This window comes from Dipodomys spectabilis, unplaced genomic scaffold, assembly GCF_019054845.1.
Source record: "Dipodomys spectabilis isolate Male_0828 unplaced genomic scaffold, ASM1905484v1 ptg000234l, whole genome shotgun sequence".
NCBI classification, from domain to species: Eukaryota; Metazoa; Chordata; class Mammalia; order Rodentia; family Heteromyidae; genus Dipodomys; species Dipodomys spectabilis.
The window spans coordinates 2,825,881-2,848,131 of NW_024870911.1; the positions used below are offsets into that span (position 1 = coordinate 2,825,881).

General features: G+C 36.2%; 1 protein-coding gene across 1 annotated transcript in view; it reads right to left on the reverse strand.

The window, feature by feature from the left end:
* Nav3 (neuron navigator 3) overlaps positions 1–22,251 on the reverse strand; it is a 296,229-nt gene that overhangs the window by 189,801 nt on the left and 84,177 nt on the right. Inside the window, exons 2-3 of the mRNA XM_042699113.1 lie at positions 4,199–4,316; positions 3,468–3,520 (exon numbers count right to left, since the gene is read on the reverse strand). Coding sequence (XP_042555047.1) covers positions 3,468–3,520; positions 4,199–4,316 — 171 coding nt within the window. The remainder of the gene's footprint in view (positions 1–3,467; positions 3,521–4,198; positions 4,317–22,251) is intronic.

The window sequence follows — 22,251 nt, forward strand, 5'->3', positions numbered from 1 at the left end:
CTTGTCATTTTCTTGTTCACACACTATCACTCAGTAGATCTCCACATACAGGCCCAGGAATTCCTGCCTAAATACTTGAACTAACTTCCTCATTCCAGCATACCAATTAGTTGCCACATTCCACTAATCTTATTTTGTCCTGTCTCTCCAGGCCATCTGTAATTAATTCACTGTCTTATTGATGGTACTCCTTACCACTCTCTCTTTCCTGACTCCTATAGGTCTATCTTCCACATATATATTAACATCACCCATCAGAAGAGGGTAGCTTTTTTCACTGTTGATTTTGCCTAGATCTCCTACAGGATCTCCTTATCATCACTCCAACTATTCCTTTAATCTAACTGCTATCTTTTTTAATATATATTTTTTATTGTAAAGATACTGTACATAGGGGTTACAGTTACATAAGTAAGGGAATGAGTATATTTCGTACCAATCATTGTTACCCCCTCCTTTGTTTTCCCCCCCACTATCCCTTCACTTCATTCCCCCATCTCCCCTTCCCCCACAAAGTTGTAAAGTTCATTTCAACATAGTGTCAGCCTGTCTTGCAATGTGTCAACCAGTATCCTTATTTCAGCTTTTTGTTATTTTCCTTCCTCTTCCCAAATTAGAAAAATGTATATACAAGATTCAGGGCACCAGAATCAAATACAGTGAAAACAGGGGTTAATCTCTTGCTATCTTTTTTTGATCTTTAGAAGCACAGGTATAATTACCTAAAGCTATTTCCCATGTGATATTCAAACAGTTACAACAAAGTCTCCATGTTAAAATGTGAATGTATCCCCCATTTACCCTGTCTTCCCCCATGACACGCCCTACCTTCCTTACATTGTGGTTCCAATGTACTCATATATACCAACTATTTGGAAGCCATTTAAATCCCCTCTGTAATTCATCCAGTTGAACGCTAACACTCACTTTAGAATCCTCAAAAAGCATCTAGAGCAATATTTTAAAACAATATTTATGTCATATCAGCTTTAAAACCCTTCTAACATCTGACTTAGAAAACCATATAAACTCCTTACCTGGACCTTACACTGAAGCACCCTTCAAATACCTCCTTATGTTCAAACCACAGGGGTCTTCTATATATTTCTAGGACACAAGTGTACTATCTTTTCAGTGATTTTTGCCTGTCAATTCTGCTGCTGTTTTGTATTTAAATTACAATTCAGATCTTTATATATATTTTCTTTCAGGAGTCTCAATTCCAGCCATCTTAACCCAGTAAGCATTGGCTAGATGTGAATTACTATTTATGAGATTCCATCAAAATATTGGAGATTTATGCCTCAGAAGAAAATATCTGCCATTAAATGTTCAAATTGACTTAATAAAGATAATCACTGTTGAAATTATAAAGACAACGTCTAGCTAGAAAAGGTAGCTAAATTTACATTTAGTTTTCATTAGTCAACATAAAAACTAGATTTTCATTAGTAAACATAAAAGAGCCAAAGGCCACAAGAGATAAATGTGCTTTAAAAAAATAACAGCTTTATGAGAAAGGACAACATTCATTGTTAGTAAGGCAGTACACCTCCTAATATTATGCAATAACATCCTGTTTGGAGAAGATACATGAAATTCATAGGTCTAGTCATGCTATCCTTAATTCTTTTTCTTTCAACTGCTTTCTTACAGTTCTTTCATAGGTTTCCTTCTGAATGAGGACATTAGTGCTGTGCATATGTTAAGAAAAATGGAAATCCATATTATTATCAAAACATAATGTTATTCCACCACAGACTAAAAAGTTGGAAAAATCACCTTTTCCTAGCATTGGTATTTTTCAGGCTTTGTTGTTCTTTATACCCTAATCACAACAGGAATATCAGGATAAGATACATGTTATTCCTTCCTTACAAGATACGTTGGGGGCTATAACAGAACATGAAGTCACCACTTTCACTGATTTCTAGAATCTGTATGTATAGATGTTTCAATTAAATATCTAAAGACTGCATCCATAATTTGAGCTTTGGAATACACACACACACACACACACACACACACAAACACACACAAACACACACACACACACACACACATACACACACACACATTCCAATTAGGGTAAACATAGCAGATGGGAAAGCCAAAGTTCAGAGAGGTTACATGTTTTGCCAACACCACCCAGCTATTAATATAGTAGAGTCTAAACATACTCTTTTCATTTGCCCTCAGCAAAACAATGAAACAACTGTAACTAATTCCACAAAATCCTGGTCCTACCCAGAATAATTAGATCAGGAAAGACTCTAAAAACTGAAGTAGTTCAGAGAGAAACAGTTTTCTACACTGGTATTTTCACAACATCCTCAGAAAACTCAAGATATTTTAATAGATCTTTCAGGTGTTTATTTGAACAAATGAAAAGACATGCTAATTAACCATTCTTTCAAAATTAATTCCTTTTAATTACTGTTTGATTTCAATTTCCTGATATTATAGAAGCATGTCAGCAGGTTGAAAAATTTCCTGAGATTTGTTTCATTTTTCCAAGTCCTGACAATTACAATTAAGTACATTCAAAAGGTCTCTGTGCTAAAAAAAGAATTTGGAGAAAGTTTCACTTCATGGATTTTGGCTATCATTCATGATTAAATCTAGCTAATATATGTTAGTCATGGTAATTTATGTTTTAGGATGTCCTATAAAATTAGTTGGGGGAAATTATTTTAGCAATGGCTTAATCTCAACTGTTTACCAGTCTATGAATATATCATAAACTTTAAGTTTTACTTGTTGGTAAAGGTAATAGCAGGCAGAGGGAGAAACACTCCTCCAGCCTGGGGGCTTTCTAGAAGGGACTATGAATCATCGCTCATAACCATTCACCATATATGCAAACCTATAGTACCATGCCTTTAGAACTATTTCCAACCTGGTTAAAGAGCCCACGTGCTCACAGTAGAGTTTGTAATAAACAAAGAAAATACTGCTCATATTTTTTTAAACACACATGGTAAATTCTGTTCTTCAAACATAGTTGTTCCGAATAAAATAAAATAGGCACCACTTACAATTAGAAATAAGGTTTACTGCCAAAAAGATCAGACTCCAGAATTAAATTGTCCAGATCATCAGAAACACACACACACACACACACACACACACACACACACACACACACACACACACACACACACACACACACACACACACACACACACACATACTAAGACAAGTTAAAGATCTTTAAAAACAAAAAAAGCCAAAACAAAATAAAACAACCTTGGATATATGTCATAAAGGAGTCCAGTTACCTCAACTGTTTTGATGCTATCACATGCATAATTATACCCCACAGAAACACTTGTGATGCACTGAGATCAGATGGCTTCTTAAACCAGCAGAAAGGCATGCAGGAAAATGCCTAAGGCATTGACAAATTCAGTCACTTCTGGGAATGATGCTAAGCAATATAGATTGAGAATAAGTATAATTCTTACCATCTGAGACTGACTTCTAGGACATCCATTGATATCTTCAACTTTTTCATTTGCTAAAGCCAAAAAAGAAAAATAAAAGAGGGAGAAAAGAATGACATCCTTAAGCAATGAAATGAAACACACACGCTAACACACACACATACACACACACACACACACACACACACACAAAGACTTTAAAATAAAAATGTAAAAAAACACCAAACAAAAAAATGCAGCTGCTACATTTACTTGACCTCCCAAGCCACATACAGGAGAACACACTTGTTAGCAGCCGATAATTCCATGTGCACAAATCAAGCAAAAAAAAAAAAAGGAGTAAGAAGGAAGTTGCTGCAAATCCATCAGCATGTGGCAAGTGACTACTGACATGAAACCCTTTTACGATTGTCCCTGCTAGATCAGGGTACAGTTACTCAGAAACAGAGTCTCCAAGTGTAGGAATTGCTTCAGCTAACAAAATACACACATGGGAGACACATGGTTTAACGAAGCATTCATTTCTGACAGCTCAGTATATGTAAAGATATGGTTCTAGCTATAGAAGGGTATGGCTCAAACTCTTCTTCTTCTTCAAATGTCTTCACTTAAAGATATTTAATTAACTCAGGGGAAAGCCACATTCATCTCCAAGACACAGAACAAATTTGGTATGCATCCCACTTCAGCTGTATTTTGCCAAAGAGCTAGTAGCCAACTCTCTCATGCTTTCTCTCAGAAGCAGGTCTTACCGATGATCTGGATGATTTCTGCTAGCAATACTCCGTCCGCAATGTCCTGTTGTAAATCCTTGATCAGCCGCTTGTGTCCTGATTTTGCTAGGTAGTGGTTGGCCCAGTCAGTGTAAATCTGTTTAACATAATGAGGGAAAGAGAGACAATTTAAAAATGCCCGAGACAAATGTTAGATTCAAAGGGGAGCTATTCTGGATCGCATTCCAGCTTAAGAAGTCACAGCTCAAAAGGAAATAGTTGTAAAATAATTTTTAAACAGTTCTTCCCCCTACTTATCTCTTGTTTCAAAGGAGGATGATTCACTCTTTCAAAATCACAGGCCAGTCACTTCTGACAAGGCAAAGCTCCCTTCCCGAATGACTACTCAGGAAACTTCTACTGTGAATCAGTTTGGGTTTCTCTCTCTTTCCATTTCATCAATCAATTTGAAAATAATCCTGTTTCTTTTATGTAAAAGGAAGCCACCTGGACTGACTAATACAGAGCATTCATAAAAGTGTGTGTTTCTTGAGAAGATTTTATTGAATTTGTCACAGGAGAGACTATATGTGACAATATTCTGGCATCATTTTATGAAATAATTGCCAATGTTTTCCTTGCTATGATATTTTATTTGGACTGTCATCTCTCATTTAAGCCTTCTGAAATGTGTTTTTATTAGAGAACATAGGCAGCAAATGGAATTATAGCACAGAAATTACAATGCAGAATTGAGAACTATATTATAAGCCACAGGATAGGCGATGTGACATGGAGTATAAGTGACTCTTTGCCAACAGTTTGTGCTTTACAATAAAGTAGAATGCTGTTAAAATGCATAAATATATACATTGCTAATTCTAATGGGATGATGTGATCTCCTATACTACAAACCTAAAAATTAAGCATGAGGAATACCTACATGTTATACATGGAGAAATTAGCAAATTTATTATGAGGCAGATTATGTGACACAATAGTAACAATGAAAATGTGAAACAAAAGTAGAGGAAGAAAAATGAATAATAAATATGCATATACCAAGTGTTATTAGAATCCCTAGAATTAGAACCGAGAATATTGACAGAACTTGAATCTGGGGTATGCAGGGAAGGGCCTTCCTCACAGATAATATGACATATGGAAAAGCAAAATCTATACAGAACAGAACATAGTTATAAAATATGAGATTGAGGTAGGATGCTAAAATAAAGACACATAGGATCAGAAAATAAGCTATATCCTATACCCATGAGCACTGAATGTCAAGAAAACTACCCAAAACCCCACATTTTAAAAAAATTCCTGACAAAACAAATAGGTATGTTTGTACTTAGTAAGAAAACTCAGGTATAGAAGCTGGTGGCTTATGCCTGTAATCCTAACTATGATCTGAGGGTCACAGTTCAAGCCAGCTTAGACAGAAAAGTTCCTGTGAGACTCTTAAGTCAAATATTCACTCAAAAGCTGGAATTGGCGCTGTCACTCAAGTGGTGGAGTGCTAGCTTTGAGCAAAAAGAGCTAAGGGACAATGCCCAGGCCCTCACACACACAAAAAAAATTCTAGGGTGTAGAGAATAAAAAGTTAAGAGTCTCACCATAACTTGGACCAATTAATTTTTACTCACATTGCGCGCGCGCGCGCACACACACACACACACACACACACACACACACACACACACACGGTGACATTTTAAACCAGATGTCTCAAATTTTGCTATCATTCTTCAATTTCTACTTTTTGTTTAACAATACTTTAACGGCACTTTTTTTTTGTGGGGGGAGGGGGCTTGGGCGCTGTCCCTGCGCTCTTCAGCTCAAGGCAAGTGCTCTACCACTTGAGCCACAGCACTACTTCGGTTTTCTATGGCACCCAGCCATACTAAGTCTTTTTTTTTTTTTAAATTGTGAAAATACTGTACAGAGGGGTTACAATTACATGGGCAAGGTAATGAGTACATTTCTTATCAAGCATTGTAGCCTCCTCCTTTGTTTCCCCTTCCCATCCCTTCCCATCCTCCCCCAACCCCACCTTGCACCAAAGTTGTAAAGTTCATTTTCGACATAATGTCTTGTACATCTCATTGCTGCAATGGGTAAACCTGTATCCCTATTTAAACAATTTTTTCCCTTCCCCTCCACAAATTATACCAACATCAAATACAGTGAAAACAGGATTATACCATGGGAGAGGGACATACAAAGCAACAAAGAACTATGTTATAAATATGTTACAAACAATAGCAAGAAAGAAAAACCATCTGAGTCCTTATCTTGGGGTTCATTTCGCTTAACATCAACTTATCTGACTGTTTCTGCTTGACTCAGACATACATTAGTTATTGCAAATAAGGGAAACCATGGGACCTATGCTTCTTTGGGCCTGGCTTACTTCACTTAATAGAAATTTTTCCAAGTCTTTCCATTTCCCAACAAATGGGGCAATGTCATTCTTTCTGATGGAGGCATAGAATTCCATTGTGTATCTGGAACTCAAAAAATTAAATCCCCCAACAATACTTTAACAGCACTTTTAAAAGCCATCTAACATATGTTTCTCTCATTACTTTTGATGATATGTAAAAAATCTTCTCATCAAAGAACATAACCTGTTAAGAGTGTGCTTTTATTATAGCTCAAATTGTAAGAGACAATTTTGTATATTCATGCTAGTATTGATAGGACTAAAATCTGTAAAATTATATATATTTAAGAAATGCAAGCTGGGTGCAGTGGCTCATGTCTGAAGTCCTAGCTACTCAGGAGGCTGAGATCTGAGGATCACAGTTCAAAGCCAGCCTGGGCCAGAAAGTCTGAGACTCTTATCTCCAATAAACCACTCAGAAAACCAGAAGTGGCGCTGTGGCTCAAGTGGTGGAGTCTTGCCTTGAGCTGAAGAGCTGAGGGACAGCACTCAGGCGCAAAGTTCAAGCCCCACAACCAAAAAACTAAAATAAATAAAAAGAATCCCAAGTATAGGCAATCCAAAATAAAAATATGCAAGATGACGAGCATTTGTTTTAGAATCTAATATATAAATATATATATATATATATACATATTTAGAGAGAGAGAGAGGGAGAGAGAGACTCCATTTGCTGCATAACAAGAATAATTGGAGGATTCAGTTGCACAATCAAATATTTATGGTAGAAAACTCTTTTCTTTTCTCCCCTCTCCCTTCCCCTCTCCTTCTTTCTGCCTGTTCATCTTCCCCTTCCTCCTCCCCTTCCTCTTCTTCTTCCTTTCTCTTCCTCCCCCTCCCTTTCCTTTTCCTCCTCTTTCTTCTTCTTGTTTTGGGACCTGGCTTGGACTCAAGACCTCAAGTTCAAGCTCTTCCTGTTTTCTTGCTCCAAGCTAGTGCTCTATCACTTACACCACATCTCCAGTACAGTATTTTGCTGATTAATTGTAGAAAGGATTATCTGGGACTTTTCTGCCAAACCTGGCTTTAAATTGTGATTCATTAGATCTTATTCTCCTGAGCAGGTAGGATTACAGGGTGCCTACCTGAAATCAGTATGTTCTAAAGAGATGTTATAATCTACCAGGCCAAATATAAAACAATTATAAAGAAATATATAAATTTTAACCCTTATGCATACATGCATACATACATACATACACACATTCATACCTCAGGGCCTTATGTTTGTTGGGAAATTGCTCTACCACCGAGCCACACCCTTGAGCCACATCACTATCTCTCTTTACTTTGGGTTATTTTCAGATAGATCTCCTGATCTGACCCAGGATGCCCTCATACCATGGTCATCCTTTCTATACCTACCAAGTAGATGGGAATGCATAACTACATCCAGCTGGTATGCTGCTAACATTTTGCCTGGGCTGGCCTTGAATAGCAGGTCATCGGATCTCTTTTTCCTGAATAGCTAGTACAGGCATGAGCCACCATGCTTGGCCTTGATACCCTGTACTCTTACACTGTTTACAAGGAATTTTTTTCAATGTGACAAATGAGATGTCTTTGATGACACAATATACATGAAAAAAAAGTGTGCAGTATAAGTGCATTTAAAACAGCAATAAAGCAGGCGCTGGTGGCTCAAGAGGCTGAGATCTGAGGATCTGAGGATCATGGTTCAAAGCCAGCCCGGGCAGGAAATTCCAAGAGACTCTTATCTCCAATAAACCACTAGAAAACCAGAAGTGGCGCTGTGGCTCAAGTGGTAGAGCGCTCGTCTTGAGCTGAAGAGCTGAGGTACAGCGCCCAAGCTCAGAGTTCAAGCCCCACGACCGACAAAAAAGCAAAACAGAAAAAAACCCAAAAAACTTATCGATACATTTCTGCAATGCTCTGATGGGAGGACAACTACCTTGTCAACTTTTATTAGGATTTGTTGTTCCAATGAATATAAGAAAAAAATGATGAAATTGTGACCTGATTTTCGGTTCAAAGATGCTCTTGATTTATCAGCATGCAAAAACAATTAGAGTATCTAACCTGCTAGTTTCCACTGATTGACTTAAAAATATGCAGTGAATATTTTGTTGGATTATGCTATGAATTAATTACCAGTCTTTAGTGAAACTAATATAATTTGGAATATTAATCATAACTCAATATTTGTAATTTCTCTAAGAGAGTTATTGAAGATTTCAGTCAACCAGATTATGGCCAAATCTTCAAATATTGTGTCTCTAAACTTCTAAAGCCAATTTTCTTCAAGTATTTTTGAGTAAGTGAATGTTACAAATTTTTAACACAGCAATTATATTACTGAAATAAGTATAATTCAAAATTATTATATTTTAGAAAATTTGAGAGAATTGATGAAAATAAGTTCACCACAGGGCAACTTACAAATGTGTTCATTTATAATAGAAAGCACAGATGTCATGACATATTTTACATTTAGAAGTTTGAATTATTTGGCTATTTATTATTATGTTAAGGATATTGTTATATCTAAAATCTACTGTGGACAATAATTGAACACTTATTTACTCTCAGGGCTACTGGGTCCTCATCTGTAAAGTGGAAACAATATTATTCTGTATAATAAGATCATTGTGAGGACTGAATTTATTTTTGGAACGCAACCTTTCACTTAGTACTTATTTAAATGTTAAATGTCACTATTTCACTCTTTCAATTTAATACATTTATAGATTTATATATAATACATTTACTTTATTTACAATAAGATGATTAAATTTTCTACTACAGCATTATCCTGTCAATTCCTTAAATCTTAGCAATCTGGGAACCTAAATGATGAAGGAAAACCAAAAGTTAAAATAATCTGTTAGATTAGTTGCACATCTTTACAATATTTATTTTGCAATGCTCACTTTTCATTTTAAGTTCATGAGTGAGATAAAAGCATATACAACCTGATTGTGTTTTTGTGAATTAAACTTGTCTTAGCAAAACATTGGAAGAAGCATTACTATGGTTCTCAAAACCATGGTTTTTGCTGATTTTCTTCATTACTGATAACATGATACACCACTTTTGTCTATCCAGAAAACTGCTCTATACTCTTAACTGTTATCTATTCTAGTATTTGATTGACATGTTGTGGGCAATGTAGTACCTGGTTATACAAAACAAATTATGACTACCTTTTGTATTCCATACATGCCATGAAAATATACAAGTTTCTTCGGGATACAACAAGTTATTAAATATTGAAAGGAACAGAGTAAAGACTGTCTCTTCATAACCACAAGAGTTTTACATGAATAAAAAAGTACTAATCAGTAGCTTTATCTGAACATATTATAAATGCAATCAGATTTTTTAAATATTAGGCCTGTGTTAGCTTTGACAATACACTTATTCATAACATGTTCCTAGACTCTCAACACTCAAGCAGTACCATTCCACCACTGAAAGCATTGCTCCCTGGGATAGTGAAACTTTTAGCCTTGCCAAGGTATATTAGGGTCTTCCACTACCGACGAAAATCATGTAGGAAAGCAAGCACACTCTATATACATTTAACTTCATTATAAAATAACAAATGATATCATTATAACATGACAAATGATAGGCACATATACCTCTAGGGTATTAAATGTTGTGAAGATCAATGAATACAATGTGAAAACAAAGCTACCTAAATTTTATCAAATATTTATAATTTTTAGTCAGCATCTTTAAAATCTACTATGCTATTTCCAAATGTACTATATATTAACTGCTTTTACTATGCTGTGCAATGGATCACAAAAACACGACTTTTTCCTCTGTCACTGAAGCTTTGCCCTCTTTGATATCATCACTCAAGTATTTCTACCCCATACCTGTGACAACCATCATTCTTGTCTCTGTTTTTACAGTTCAGGAGCTTCAGATACCATAGATACGTGAGAACAGGAAGTATTTGTCTTTCTCCTGGCTTATTTCACCTTGCATGGTATTCTTCAGCTTGACATGGTTGCTCCTCATTTTAAGGAGCAGTATATCTACATATTATATATATATATATATATATATATATATATATATATATATATATAATGTGATCACCTATCTATTGATCGATTATTTGATATAGAATTTTTTATCCATTGGTTTGTTCATAACGGCTATTGAAATGAAGTGTAGACATCTCTTTGACATACTGATTTCAAATCTTTCAGTAATACAGTAAGATTGTAGTAGTAGGACTATTGGATCATAAATAATTCAATCTTTAGTATTCTGAAGGACCTATGTACTGCTCATTATGATTGCGTTAATTTATGATTGTGTTAATTTATATAATCACATATATGTAATACATATGCATATATATATATATTTGTAAATAGACAGAATATTGTAACAGCAGTCCCACAGGCACTCAATGGGTAGTAACAGCCCATGGTACTAACAGCCATGAATAAGTTATCATACCCAGGCTGCCACAAAAATAGTTATGTTTAATGGCCTTCACCAATCTATTGCCTCAAGGAGAAAAATATGCATGTGAAGCATAAAAATTTGGAACTATGTTAGCCCTTCGTCCAAAGCTTTAGTTTTGTTTTATTGTAGAAGAAAGAAAAGAAAGGAAGGAAGGTAGAAAGGAAGGAAGGATTGATTCAGGAAGGAAGGAAACAAACAGGCAACTTAAACTCAAAACCTCATGCTCTTGCTTGGCTTTTTCCACTCTACTTCCAGCTTCTTTGCTGATTAATGGAAATAAAGAGTCTCACGGATATCTCTAACCCATCTGGCTTCAAATCGCATACCTCAGATCTTAGTCTCTGGAATAACTAAGGGTATGGGCCACCAGCACCCAGCCAAAACTGAGTTTTAAGTTGCAAGTGATAAGTTACTTTGCAATAGGAAAATTTTCTCCTCTTATAGAACCAGGTCTTGAGAGGCAAACCACATGTTTTTTTAATCGTAACTTCGTGTGCCTCAGATTTTTTCCACATTTTTATTAGAATCACTGAATTGTACAAAAGTATTTCATTTTGACTCATCCTTTTCATCACTCTCTCTCATCTCTCATCCCCAAACTCGTTTTGACAGGCTTCAATGCTCCATTTTCCTATAGATACAGAAAGTATTTTCAGCATATTCACTCTGCCTCCCTCCCTCTGTTGACTCTTTCCCCTCCAACTAGTGCTCACTCTTCAGACATGTTTGCATTCCTGTCATTGTGTATGTGTGTTTGTTCAAAGAAGTTTCAAAGTGGCATTTCTCACATACACACATTATATATAAAGTATTTTCATCAGATACATATTAATTTTATGACATAAAAAAATTCAAGTTACAGCTGGGTACTCATGGCTCATGAGTGTAATCCTAGCTACTCAGGAGGCTTAGATTTGAGGATTGTGATTCAAAGCCAGACAGGGCAGGAAAGTCCCCAAGATTCTTATTTCCAATTAAGCACCAGAAATTCTACAAGTGGATTTTGACAGAGTCCTATCATGGTGCATTCAGCACAAAAGCTCAAGGACAGCACCCAGGCCCCTGAGTTCAAGTTCTAAGACTGGCGTGCGTGCGCGCGCGCGCGCGCGCACACACACACACACACACACACACAAATTCAAGTTAAACAAAGAAAGTTTAAAATCAATATGGGATTAAGACAGTTTAAGAAGTTTATCACAAACTGCATCTTCAGTTACTGATACAGAATATTACCAGAAGATCTATGGAATCCAATCTCATTGAAAATTGTTATGGTTTTGGCATTGTTGAGTTACGATAGTTCATGTGTTGGAGGTGTGGCCATGTAGAGGTATCAACCCTTTAAGAGATAAGACCTGGTAAGAGGTTGGTAAATCACTGGGACAGTATCATTGGGAAGGATTGTGGTTTTTTTCTGGACCCCTTGAATTAGTACTAAGATGGTGCTATCAATGGAAAATAGCCATTCCTAGACTCTTCTATTTCCTCTCCTACATGATACCACCATTATGCTGCCACCCAATGTAAGTTTATGCAGTCAAGATTAACAGTCAGTATGTCCTCTATTGGAGTTTGGCCCCATGATGTTTGGACTAAAAGCAACCAAACTATCAGCTATCTACTAATCTATCTATCTATCTATCTATCATCTATCTATCTATCTACCTACCTACCTACCTACCTATCCTATCTGTTATGCTGGAGGTTGATTCCAGAACTTAAACCTAAATAAAACCTAGCTTCCTGTATTTCAATATAATCACTGAAAATAATTGATACATAGATCTTGCAGAATTGATTTCCAGATGTAAAACTGTGCACTGACTTTATTAAATCTTTAAATAAAATTGATATTTAATGAATAAATTCTCCAAAAGTAAATAGATCAATATAGCCACTATATTACCAGTTTTTAGATGGAGGCTAATACAGTTTGTGAAGTTTTTTGTTGTTGTTCCTGCAATTTCAAGTTGACACTAGCTTGAACATGATTCTTAGTGAACTAACATCCCAGAATATCAGTGGATGGTCTGTGAAGGTAGGTAAATTCCTAACTAAACATGAAGTGAGATAATTTCCTTTTACTTTTTGCTTTATATCGTACATCCAGGCTATGACCCAATTGTGTTAATTCTATCTGCTTAATACCTCTTGACCCTTAAGCTCCATTAGTGCAATTATTGCCTGGTTCAGCTTCCTATTGTCACTCACTTAAATTGTTCTACCAATTCTAGAAAGTCTGTAAGTTCAGGAAGGCAAGCGTTAAAGTATTCTATATACTTCAGCTAGCTATTGCTTCAAAATGCAACACTGGCTAAGTAAATGTAAATTAACTACTAAAAAGAAATTGCATATTAGCCCTCACAACTTCAGACAAAAATTCTCTCTGAAGTCAATTTATTCCATTTTTAGGAGAAAATTGGTTTTTAAAATTCCAAAAATCTATTCACAGCTATTAAGGTTACAGAAGAATGACTAAAGATTGAGCAAAATGGAAGAAGAAAAATGAACAAGTAGAAGAGGAGAACATTCCATATGATGCAAGGATTATAAGGAATTGAAGAAATGAAATAACAAAGAGAATAATGAATAATTTTATTTGGCCAGATTCAGAGGAAGAGACACAGAGACTAAAAGAAAACAATAGTTATGATATAAAGGTTAGGCAAAGAATCATAGGTAAATCAAGAGGACTATGAAGTTATTTAGGTGAGCTGAACACCCATGGATCATGCTAGTTTCTAGCTACTCAGAAAGCCTTTTTGAGGACCAAAGTTCAAAGTTAGCCTACACAGGAAAGGCTGTATCTACAAAAATGATATATTTGAGGCCATAATATATAGATGTAAATATCAGATGAAAAGAATGATCCCTGATTTAGTGAGGAAGAGTAAGTGAAAAATAAGCCCATAGGAGGCAGTAGCAGGTCAATGTCAGAGCAATGTAAATGGACTCTGATAGCACTAGAGAACGTGTGGCTCCGATAAATGAGAGCATGTACTCAGAAGATAGCTTGAACCAGAGTCAAGAATTCGATGAAGACTTCCCTTTCCTTGCCTTATGCACATCATGCAGAGAGCTGGGAAATATAGACTCCAAGGGCAGACTCAAGATAATCAAGAGTTTGATGGTATGAGAATGAAAATAGAAGATTCTGTAGCCTCCTACACTTAGTCAGAATATTGGGGGAAAAAATCTTCTCTGACAACAATGACCATTCCTAAAACCAACATACACTAAGATGTTTGGTACCCAGTAAATCTGCCAAATGGCCAGTGGTTGGCCTGTAATGAATCACAGAGGACTAAGAATTGCCTGTATCTACTCATGGCCATCCACACAAATACCTTCCAAGTAGCTGTTAACAGGATTACATCTGATGTACAGAGAGATGAGACTTATAATTTACCTTACAAGATTCTCTGTAATATAGATCTCAAAATGGCCACAAAAACAAGTATAAAACAGAGAAAACCAGGAAATGGTAATTAATAACCTAATCTGGCACAGAAATATTGTATGCATCAGAAAAAGAATATATAGCTGCATGCACATAAGTACCAATATAAGCTTCAAGTGTAAAAAGTTTGAAATAGAGATTATTATAGCTAAAAATTTTAAACTGAAAGATTAGAAGATGAAGTACAGAACAGTTTATTAGAAAGTAGATCAAAAGCCAGGCACTGGTGGCTCACACCTGTAATCCTAGCTACTTAGAAGGCTGAGATCTGAGGATCACAGTTCAAATCCAGCCCGGGCAGGAATGCCCTTGAGACTCTTATCTCCAATTAACTACCAGAAAACAGGAAGTGATACTGTGGCTTAAGTTGTAGAGTGCTTGCCTTGAGCTGAAGGGCTGAGGGACAGTGCCAAGCCCAGAATTCAAGCCCCACAACTGACAAAGAAAAAGAAAACAAAATAAAGTAGATCAAAAAGCAAATGGCTGAGGCCGTGTGTGGTAGGTACACCTGTAATCATACCTACTCTAAAGTTGGTAATCAGAAGGACTGAGGCTTATAGACAGTCTGGGAAATAAGTTAGAGAGACTCTGTATCAACCAATAAAGCTGGATATGCTGATATGCATCTGTGATATAACTATACATTAGGTATACAGAGGGCTATTTCAGTCTAGGATGGCCTGGTCAAAAGTGCAAGGCACTTTAAAAAACAATAAAAGCAAAAAGGGCTAGGAGCATGACTCAAGTAGTAGAGGTTATGCATTACAAGTACAAAGTACTGAGTTCAAACACCAATACTGACAATAAAGAAGAAATATTCCAAGTATCACTTTCCACCAAGAGCATTATTTTCTTACAAGAAGATAATACAGCCAGGTGCCGGTGGCTCACGCCTGTAATCCTAGCTATTGAGAAGGCTGAGCTCTGAGGATCACGGTTCAAAGTCAGCCCAGGAAGGAAAGTCCGTGAGACTCTTATCTCCAATAAACCACTAGAAAACCGGAAGTGGTGCTGTGGCTCAAACTTTGAGCTGAAGAGTGCAGGGACAGTGCCCAGACCCAGAGTTCAAGCCCCATGACTGACCAAAAAAAAAAAAAAAAAAAAAAGATAATATATCTGGACAGATTGCTGTACTTACTTTGACCATAAAAACCAAAGGGAACAAATAACATCAGCATTAGCAACCTAAACTCTCATCTACCTACATCTACATTCCCTAGCCCAGTGACCTTTTTGTGGTATGCTAATACCGTATGCTCCTTATCTCAAATTGTGGACTATATTGCAATTGAAATAATGTTGATATTTTTTACTTAAAACTACATTTATCTTCTTAAATTTGTAACCACAATTTATCAGCTTGGAATCTACTGATGTCTCTGTTTCACTTCAGTGATAAGACATTTTTAGATGAACAGAAATAGAAATGTAATCTGATAGGAAAAGAAGGGATAGGGTTTACTGTGCTAGTTTTAGCACAGTATGTGTATATATATGTGTGTATATATATGTGTGTATATATATAGTTTCTTTACAGATAAAATAATTGAGAGCAGACACAACCGTGTTTGGTATTGTGGCTGCGGCAGAGATCATCAGGCCCATACTTTGTCTGTGAAGAGCAACAAAGGAAAGAAGGGGCAGGGAATGGATTAGGAAATTTTGAAAACCTCCTAGGTATTATTTGCAACCATGACTGACTAAACCTTTCCTATCCTGCTTATCCAACTGCATCCTTTGTCCACTTCATCTCTTCCAACGGTTCATTGCAAGCAATGTGTGCCACGGTGGAATCTTTCTTGCTATTTCAATTGTACTAAATATAGCAGCACCCAAGTCAGCATTTCTTCCTCTAACCTTCAGTGTTACAATCATGCTGGTCAATTCCATGGTGAGAGTGGACAATTAATCACCCTGTCTTGACAGAGATCATATATATACTAAAGAATCAGCGACCCTGTCTTAATAGCATGGGGTCTGATGAATGAGCCTTCCTCCTACAAAGTATATATTTTATGAATTTTGTAGAAAAACAAGAAGTTAAATATTGCCATTACAAAACCCAAATTCTGCTTGCAATTTAAACTGTAGTTCACTTCACTGTGATTCCATTTCCTCTGGTAACAGCGGCACGACTGACGAGAATAGGCTACGCAGCATTCTTTCTCCACCATGTAGTGTAGCCTAATCGGAGTGCTGTGACTCAAGTTCTGTTTTAGCCATTTCAGAGGGCTGAAGTCATTCAATTCTAAGAGGAAGCTCCCTGAAAAGGAGGCCTCACTATTGCATTTTCCAGAAGAGGATCCAGAGACAAAGGTGTTGTGTTTTCCCAAAGAAACATCAGCAAGCATTGTAAATAAATAACACTTTATGACCCCAAATTCATACCCCTAACCCACCCAAAAGGAAATAGTTGCGGGGCGCCGGTGGCTCAGGCCTGTAATCCTAGCTACTCAGGAGGCTGAGATCTGAGGATCGTGGTTCAAAGCCAGCCCGGGCAGGAAAGACCGTGAGACTCCTATCTCCAATAAACCACTAGAAAACCGGAAGTGGTGCTGTAGCTCAAGTGGTAGAGCACTCGCCTTGAGCTGAAGGGCTGAGGGACAGCGCCCAGGCCCAGAGTTCAAGCCCCATGACCGACAAAAAAAAAAAAAAAAACACACACACACAAAAAAAGGAAATAGTTCATTTATGAAGCTCACTTACATCATCGTAACCTTAGCCTCTTATGATTAGTCTTGCTGTATTTGTCCTCCATTCCCAAACACGAGCAAAAGGCTTTTTCATTTCTCATTTGACAGGGCACTTACAGAAAATTCTGTTATGAATGCTTTTGTGTGTGTGTGTGTGTGTGTGTGTGTGTGTGTGTGTGTGTGTGTGTGTGTGTGTGATTCTGTTAGGAATGCTTTTGTGTGTGTGTGTGTGTGTGTGTGTGTGTGTGTGTGATTCTGTTAGGAATGCTTTTGTGTGTGTGTGTGTGTGTGTGTGTGTGTGTGTGCTGGTCCTGGGACTTGAAGTCAGGGCCTAGGCAATGTCCCTGAGCTTTGTAGCTTAAGGATAGCACTGCACCATTTGAGTCACAACTCCACTTTCCGCTGGCTTGGAATCACACTATCCTCAGATCTCTGCTTCTTGAGCAGCCAATGACTAATGACAACCAGTGGGAACGCATCTTAACAGCTTGCAAAAGTACAATGATGCAGGCGACCACATGAGCTTTAATCTGCATCAGAGAGTATGTAAAAACATTTTAAAATGTGTAGTTCCCCTCTTTCCTGTTACGAAAACAAAGTGAGCACACGAGTTTTGTTTTCATCTTCTTTTTGTATTTTGCTACTAAACTGATCAGCAAGTAAGTTCAAGGTAAAATTAGTAAACTATCCTCTAATGACCAGATGACATGTCAACATGTCAAAACATGCATGTGAAAATACCACTAGTGAAATGAGAAATTACAACAGAATATATGTTTAAGTCCAAGCTTCCAAGCCTGAATCTTATTTCTCACATTTCAATAACTAACAGTGACAAGCTGACTGACAGGAATATTTAACAGAGAAAGTGTGGTCCTGGACCAATACCCTCAGAGCCATCTTTGAATGTGTTATAAAAGCATAATATCTGGCTCCACATAGATTTACTAAGTTGGAAAGGTGGTGCCAACAAGCTGAATTTTTCAGAAGCCCATCCAGTAAATCTAATGTGTGCTTTTATTTAGGCACCAGTAGCAAGAACAAGTAATACTCATTAGTTAAAAGATTCACCTTTAACATTTTTTTCAAGGTAAAAAGGAGATAGTATTTCAGCATAAGTGCATAGTAACAGAAGGCCATGGTTTAATAGTTTTCCCTTACAGCCAAAGCTCACATCATCTTGATTTTAAGTGTTCTTTGTGAACCATTTGTTCCTATGTCTTACGTCCTCTAAATTTTACGTCTTACTTCCTTCAAAATTTTATTGTCTGTTTTCAATGACTTTGAAATATAATGGAAGACAATCTTCTTTATTAGGCTTAATTTTTTGCCTTCCTAAGTTTATTGGTGGTTATTTTTCTTTTGGTTTAAAATATTAGAGATAGCTACAAATGTATTTTATAAATAAGCAAATTTGTAACTTTTTGAAGTTCAGTGGAAGATTTAGTTTAGAAACACTACATATTCTAAGTTTACAATGTAGTTAAGGTGTACAATTATCACTGGCTGTTTTTGTTTTTCATTTTATTTTAATGCAGTACAATGCTCAGGGAAATGTAGTTCCTAATTTTATATTCCAACTTGTCAAAACACTGACAAAATTCCATTACAAATTTTAATTAAATGTTTGAGGTAGTAATGTTCAATGAAATTAAGGTCTATTTTACCCATCACATGAAAATCTATGGAAGAAGGCAAACATGTATGTTCTTAGGTGAAAATCATCACTTTGTATAAAAAAAGGAAATACGTACACTTTACTCAAATTCAGTTTTATTGGATTCTGTGATTGTGTACAATTGGAACATGTTACATTTGAGAAATAAATTCCACTCATAATTTTAAGTAAAAAATCATGCCTCAAGAAAAGACAAGTGTTCTAATTACGTTTCTCTGTCTATCCTATCTATTATCTATCAGTCTATCTACTCACCTACCTACTTACATGTACCTACCTATAGGTAATCAAGGAACAGTTTAATCTAGGTTAAAAGCATGAAAGTTGAAATCTGCAGTGAGATGCTGAAGATTAACACGATAGTACCCAGGGAACTGATATACTCAACTAGCTATTGATGGCTGGGCAGAGCTAGTGAAATCTCCAGGGTACAAAAGAGTTTTGAAATATGTGCTTTCTTGCCCCATTTCTCTTTCTTTTTTTATACATTATTTATTGTAAAAATACTGTAAAGAGGGGTTAAAGTTACATGAGCAAGGTAATGAGTACATTTCCTATTAAGCATTGTTACCTCCTCCTTTGTTTTTCCCCTACCATCCCTTTCCTCCCATCTCCACAACTACACTCCCTGCCCCTGCCTAAATTGAAAAGTTCATTTTTCAACATAGTGTCTTGTACATCTCACTGTTACAATGGGTCAACCTGTATCCCTATTTAAGCATTTTCATCTTCCCCTGTCCAAATTAGAGAAGTGTATATACAAGACGCAGGGCACCATCATCAAATACAGTGAAAACAAGGGTTGTACCAGGGGAGAGGAACACATAAAGAAACAAAAAATTCACATGGTACATTATAAATACATTAGAAATACAATAGCAAGAAAAAAACCTCTGTGTCTCTATTTCTCTTTCTTCTTTTCACATAACTTCTAAGCAAAAATAAGACAATTTGGAAATGCCTGATCCCACTAGAATACATTCTATTTTCATAAATACTTGGAATTTAAAAACTACAATAAATTACAATAAAAATATATGTTCATTTATAAGAAACAATGAGAGCTGTCACCTAGTTTTCTATTTACTACAGGCGCTTTGATGGTTCCAATTTTAAGTCCAATTAAACACAATTATATGTCAGCTTCCTGATTGTAGTTTCTTCCAGTGGCATGCAATAACTCTGAATCACCACGGGTTGGAGCTAAATGCACATAACTGCCTGCAGGGTAATCCGGTAACAGTGGCTGCTGTTCTGTAGTTTGTCACACTGCAGAGCAAAAATCTTAAGTGTAAAACAACCCCACGAACACAACGGAGAATCAAAACTTTAGAAGTCAACCTATCAATGGCTACTTTAAAATCCTCCAAGTTTTATATTAAAATCCATTCATTTCAAGTATACCACAATGACTAGATTACAAAGGATTGCATTTCAATTGCTTATAAACTCAGGGAAAGAAAAATGTAAAATAAAAATACAGACAGTAAAGTACCAGGAGACAGACATCTCACTCTATGATTCCATAATGTGTTTCTATACAAATATAGAGTAATAAATAGATTCTGTTGATATTGTCCCATTTGTAAAGAAATTGAGAGACCTGGGAAAAACTGTTGAGTGAGGTAAGTTCAATCCCAGAGAGACAGAGGATTTTTGCTTTCCCTTACATATGGAAGCTAGATTTAGCTTATAAATTTATAAGTACATACACTGGGTGGTGTGCAAGTGTATATAAAAAATGTAATAACTGAAATGTGGCAGATCCAACGGAGATCTCAAATAGTGTAATTCCTTAGGAAGCCAAAATCAAAGTTCAGCAAAATAAAATACCAGGAAGCAAGTACTCAAAGGGGGTAGAGTGAGGCCAAGGAAAAAGGAGATGAATAAAATGTTGGGCTGTGTGTGTGTGTGTGTGTGTGTGTGTGTGTGTGTGTGTGTATGTGTGTGAGCGTGTGTATGTGGTGGGGGTTGCTGTCAAGAAACCAACCTGTATCCTACAAAGTAAGAAGAGTGAGGGAAGGGGTGGGGAACGAGAAGGAACAGTGAAAATTTTGAAAGGGGGGACATTGATCAAAATATATTCAAAAACTACTTTGTTAAATGGCAACTCCCTTGTACACCTACATCAAGACAATAATATAAAGAAAAAAATTCCAACTTAGCTAATACTTTGAGTTCAAACCTCAAACCAAATTTCCGTCTGTTTCTGCATAAACCCATCCCTGTGATGGAAGTCATTCCCCAAGAAACATGGGAAACATAGTCTACAACACTTGTTTACAACATAGAAAGCCCAAGCAGCAAGCATTCTCGCTAGGCAGAAAAGCTGATCTTCAGTGATGTGTTGCCTTCTCCCCAATCCCTCACCCTTCTCAACTCCTTCTTCACTATCCCACAGAATAAAGTGAAATGTCTGAAAGGTTTCAGAAGTGGAAAGAGTGGAGTGTGGAGTCAGAAATGCTGGGCTCCTTTCCCAGTCCCACCACTGACGACTTGGTCTTGATTTTCCTTCTCTTTCGTGAAGGGATCATTATTCTTATCTGCCCTGCCTATCTTACAGTACCACTATGAGGATTTACTGTAATAGAAAACATCTGGAAAAGGCAAGTGTGTCATGGAATAAAAGGCATCACCATCATAATCAGTACAACACACTGCCTATGAATTATGTCTCAGAATGTAGCTCCAATAACATACAGGAATTACGAATTATTATTTTATATGTCTTCAAAAATATTTCAAAATTATCTCATATGTAAATGTCAAGATCACTTTTAATGTTGCAAAGAAACTAATTTATTTCCACAGATAATAGCTGATCTTAGGTTCCTTTTTTGTCTGTATCATACAATCAATAAAATAACAACAGCAGCAACAAAAGTTTTATAAAATATGTAAACATAAGCAATCATTTTTAAAAATCCAAATCTTTATGAAGATATTCTAAGTGGTAGAATTCTAGAGTGACAGGAAATCTACATGTGTTTTTTTCTTTTTTTATGAATTGTCTTTATAAATTGAAACTTTTGTTCTTTTTTTGTATAACTGTGTACTAATAAAATAATATTTATAGGTCATACTATGCAAAAATTGGAACTAAAATAGTATTATAACTTATTCAATCTATAAATTAAGTAGTTATCACACATTATAATATTTTGTGAAGTTGTGGTGCAAAAACAGAATAGGTAGCAATGTTAAATCATTCTCATAAAACAGTCTAGCATCAGATGCAACAATATTAATGAGAATATTTTGATCACTGAATTTTATCTATGATTAAAATTATAACATTATACTTCTTATGTAATTAGAATTGACTTTAAAACATTACCTGTTATTTGTGGAAAATTA